The sequence below is a fragment of the Asparagus officinalis genome, chromosome 7 (genome assembly GCF_001876935.1).
Source record: "Asparagus officinalis chromosome 7, Aspof.V1, whole genome shotgun sequence".
In the NCBI taxonomy this organism is placed as follows: domain Eukaryota; kingdom Viridiplantae; phylum Streptophyta; class Magnoliopsida; order Asparagales; family Asparagaceae; genus Asparagus; species Asparagus officinalis.
In genome coordinates this window covers 144,167,185-144,171,580 of record NC_033800.1, presented here as the reverse complement: position 1 = coordinate 144,171,580, position 4,396 = coordinate 144,167,185, and the positions used below count along the sequence as shown (strand labels likewise).

The window sequence follows — 4,396 nt, the reverse complement described above, 5'->3', positions numbered from 1 at the left end:
CTACAGCAAAGAAAAGCTTCATTGTTACCAATGATCTATAGCTGAGGGTTATTTAAGCACAAAGTTGATATCTTTTCCAGACCAAAAGCTTAAAAATAAAAAAAAATTACTTGGTTTTCAACCAAAGTAAGAGAGATGACCTGAATACTCCTATCCCCAACCACAAGCCCATGGAGAGAGATCCACACCAGAGCCTCACTAACCAGCTCGTCCACCAACCCTGAAGCCACAATAGCATGGTGGGTCCCATCGACGGTCATCTCCACTGAAATCTCCTTCTGGGTTTCTATGATTTCTCCAGAATTATTGCAATTGAGCGAGAGGGGGGGGGGGGGGATGGGGGAGAGAGAGAGAGAGAGAGAGAGACGACATTGGATGAAATTGAACCGCACCAGGCATTCCTTTTTTGAGGATTTTTCTTCTCTTCTTTTTTTTGAAGTGAATAGCAATTATTCTTGAATAGAGAACGCAGTGCGCACCCCGAAGAGAAGAGAACGTGCGTTTTCATTAACTGTTCATCAAAGCTTATTGAAAGAGACGTGGGTTTTGATTCTAAACATGGCGAGTTTGGACGGTTACGGTGAATTAACTTAACGATGGATGGTTGTGGAGAATTGAGGAGAAAATACATGGAAAATTAGAAAATTTACTATTCATTTTAGCTTTTTTGTTGTTCTCCTTTAGTAATAAAGAAGTAGATTACCCTCAATCCAAAAAGGGTCTAAGAAACAAAAACATAGGTCTAGGCAACTAAATTAATCTAGCCCCCTGAATTCTCATCTTCCCACAAAACGCATTAGTCAATTATTGATTATTAATAAATCAATAGCAAAAAAGAGGAAGGAAAACAAATACTGGCCTCTATAAAATAAATAAATAAAAGGGAACATCCGCGAAAACAGGCTTTTCTTCTGTATTTTTGTAGTTTATTAAAATATAATTACAGGAGCTTTCATTCGCTAGGGTGACTGTAGTCGCAGGTACGAAAAAAGAACTCCCAGATTGGGATCAAACATTAAATAATAGACAGCAGTAACAAAGAATATGATGATGTGATGTGTTCCTTTGAATCTTAGTTGAATCTTCCCACAAGATTCTCCATTCTTTAGGTCGATTCTCAGCTCAATGGCTGTGGCGGAGGAGAACGCCGGCGACGGTGCCGCCGCGGCCACGGCCGCCGGAGAGAAGATCAAGATCGGCGTCTGCGTCATGGAAAAGAAGGTGAAATGCGGATCGGAGGTTCTTTCCCTTATGCCCGATGTTATTTTTTTCCCCTTTTGATTTGCTAGAAAATGGTTGGATTAGATATAAAGGTGATGGTTTTTTTTTTCCTTTCCGTTTTACTGTTGTTTTAGTTTCTGTTTGTGTTGTTGTTGTTGATGACGGTGATCCTGTTGTTTGTAGGTGTTGTCTGCTCCCATGGGCCAGATCCTTGAGAGATTGCAGGCATTTGGAGAATTCGAGGTAGCTTTTAGATTTTTACATGAATTCAATGGTCTTTTGGTATGTTATAACTTGTGGTGAGAAATCAATTTTAGGGAGATAATGATCCATGTAAGATCACAAAAATTGCGTGCACAAACATGCATCACTGTATCACTAACTACTATGAAGTTGACGAAAATTGCATGCGTGCATTGATCTTTCTGTCCGTGATAGATTTAGGGAGACAAATAATTGTAGCCATTCAGTCATGACTCAATTGCATTGATCTTTCTGTCCGTGATAGATTTAGGGAGACAAATAATTGTAGCCATTCAGTCATGACTCAATCTTACTTCGATGATTTTTGCAGGGAGACAAATAATTGTAGCCATTCAGTCATGACTCAATCTTACTTCGATGATTTTTGCTGAATGAAGAGGAAACACCATGCATAATTTATTTCAGATGACAGGAGGGTTAGTGAAAACCAAATGAGAGATATACTATGTCATGCACTCACATCTTAGTATGCAATCTCAGTTTGTCACTTTATCTAATAGATTGATTTAACCAAAAATTCTGGAAATATATCACGTTTCACTGTGTATGAAAGGTTCTGATTCATGAATCTCATTGGCGATTGAAATCATGTATGTATCTTGACCATTCATTTGGAAGCCTTAAGCATAGGTAAGGATCATTTTGCCTTCCATGCATTCTATCTAAGATCATGGTGAATGAAGTGGGTCTGCAGTTTGAGTGGCAAATTATCAAGCTCGCGGTGAATGAAGTGGGTCTGCAGTTTGAGTGGCAAATTATGAAGCTCGCGTGATTTTTTTTGTTAAGACACTACTGGAAAAATGACTTACAGGTTCTCACGTATAATTCTTCATCTTTATGGGCTGTGCAATGCATGTTCTGATGCATACTCATGCACCCATTTCTCCTGTTAGTAACATCTATATTGCAGTATATGGATTTATCGCATTGCTTCATTCTTTTAGGATCCCTTCAACTGTTGGTTTTGATGCTTTGTTTATCTTTTGCAGGTTATACTTTTTGGTGATAGGGTAATTCTTGAGGAACCTGTAGAGAAGTATGTTTCTGTACACAGTCAGAAAGTATGTCCACAATTATAATATTACTAACTAGAAAGGCCCCGAGAGTATGCATGTCACTCCATATGAAGAAAAAAGAAAACAAAAAGTATCCTAGATGACATGAGTTAACTAACAAAGGGCACAAGACCGACATATTGAATGCTTCACGAATCATGGAGCCTTTCAATTCCCAATACGATGAAGACCTCCTTTTACATTGGTGTACAATCCAATTTTTATTAAAAAGTAAAGAACTTTACGTTGGCTTCTCAACTGACACGTCCGAAAATTCAGTTTCAATGATGCAATTCTTTAAGCTACTATTTTCTATCATTTTGAAGCAGTCATATACTTAGTTTTCACCCTATGGATGCCCAATAAACATGAGTATCATTGTATATGGCTGAATTTGTGCATCAAAATCTCATGACGTATTTCTCTGTATGCATATATCTCTACTGAGTTTGTAACACAATATGCCAAGCAAAGAATGACATGTAATGATGTCTTTGAGTGGCTCAACTCTTCTTTTTATTAATTTATATTTGCATATCAGAACACTGTTCCCTTAGAAGATACTAGTGTCATATCCTCTTAATTATTTAACCTTCCATCTTATATACATTGGTCCTCGCTATAAATATACATGCGACCAGTTGGATTCTATTTGGTACTTATGACTTTTGTACATATATTGAGGTTTCAGTTGGCCAATTTGCGATTGCCTGATTGCCTTCCATTCTACTGGTTATCCACTTAAGAAAGCTGAGATGTATGCTGCATTAAGAAAGTAAGATCCTTTCTTAACTGTCAAATTGACATAGATAAAGCAGCTTACAATATTTGTTTCAGTCTTTTGCTTACATATGATTTCTGAAGTTGCAATGAGCACTATTCAGTGTCTTAATGGATCAAGTTGGTGTAATGCAAAGCTTCTGTTCCTAAGGATCAATTGAAAAATATAATTTGCATGAAAGAAGTTATTGTGCTCAAATTATATTTACTTCGTCTGGAAATTTATCAGTTGATATAGTTAAATGGTCATTTTAAATTTCTATGAATTTATTCATGAATATTATAGTGTATTGCTTTTTTCCTTCTTGTTGGCCTTCTCTCTAGCTTTTTTTTGTTATTTAGTTTCTTCGATAGATAATTTTTGTTGTATATATCTTCTGTAATTTTTTTCCTTAATTTTGAATTAATGAATGACAGTTATTTCAGCAGAACTTCTGACTACTACGTACTTTAGTTTTTAGTTTGAAACACACCAAACAAGCGTTAGAGCGAGTTCATTTGACACCCTCTCTGTAAGATCGGGAACATAGCCACGTGTACTAATTATGTCGTAGACATTAAAGCAACCATAATACTTGCAATATGATGCTGCTTTGGTTGGAGGCCCATTATAGTTTTGCAACTAGACCTAATGACCAAAAGAGCAGAAATCTTTTTTTCTTTTTGGTTTTTTTTGTTGGGGTGGGGGGGGGGGGGGTGTGAACACTGTTTAATTTTGGTTTGGACAATAGTTGCTGCTAAGTAACATATAAGTTATGAATACTTGACTGGAATTTCATATGTTGAGTGCCTATGACGAGTTTATATACATTTTCTCCTTTCAAGTCCGGGTCTCACATTATAGTAACATGCCTCTAACAGCAGAATACTGTACCTGACCTTGCTTTTGAAGTTCTTTGTGTGAGTGCAACTAATCTAGTTCAAAATGTTTAAGCAAATCCATCTCCAAAGATTGTTTTCATGCCTTGCCATTAAATCTATTTGGTTTAGGTGTGGGAAAGCAGTAGTTATTCTGGTTTCATACTTTAAATTTACTACTTTTTGAAGAATATCACCTAAGCTATATTAGTGCCCAA

General features: G+C 36.7%; 1 protein-coding gene across 5 annotated transcripts in view; it reads left to right on the top strand.

Moving 5' to 3' along the window:
* Positions 892–4,396, top strand: part of LOC109848517 (inositol hexakisphosphate and diphosphoinositol-pentakisphosphate kinase-like) — a 34,213-nt gene continuing 30,708 nt past the window's right edge. Inside the window, exons 1-5 of one of the 5 annotated variants that reach the window (XM_020418038.1) lie at positions 892–980; positions 1,110–1,239; positions 1,405–1,464; positions 2,475–2,521; positions 3,232–3,315. In XM_020418038.1, coding sequence (XP_020273627.1) covers positions 1,126–1,239; positions 1,405–1,464; positions 2,475–2,521; positions 3,232–3,315 — 305 coding nt within the window. In that variant the 5' untranslated portion in view covers positions 892–980; positions 1,110–1,125. Of the gene's footprint in view, positions 1,314–1,404; positions 1,465–2,474; positions 2,547–3,231; positions 3,316–4,396 lie in introns of those variants that run through there. The other 4 variants (XM_020418039.1, XM_020418037.1, XM_020418040.1 and 1 more) reach the window with 4 other exon arrangements.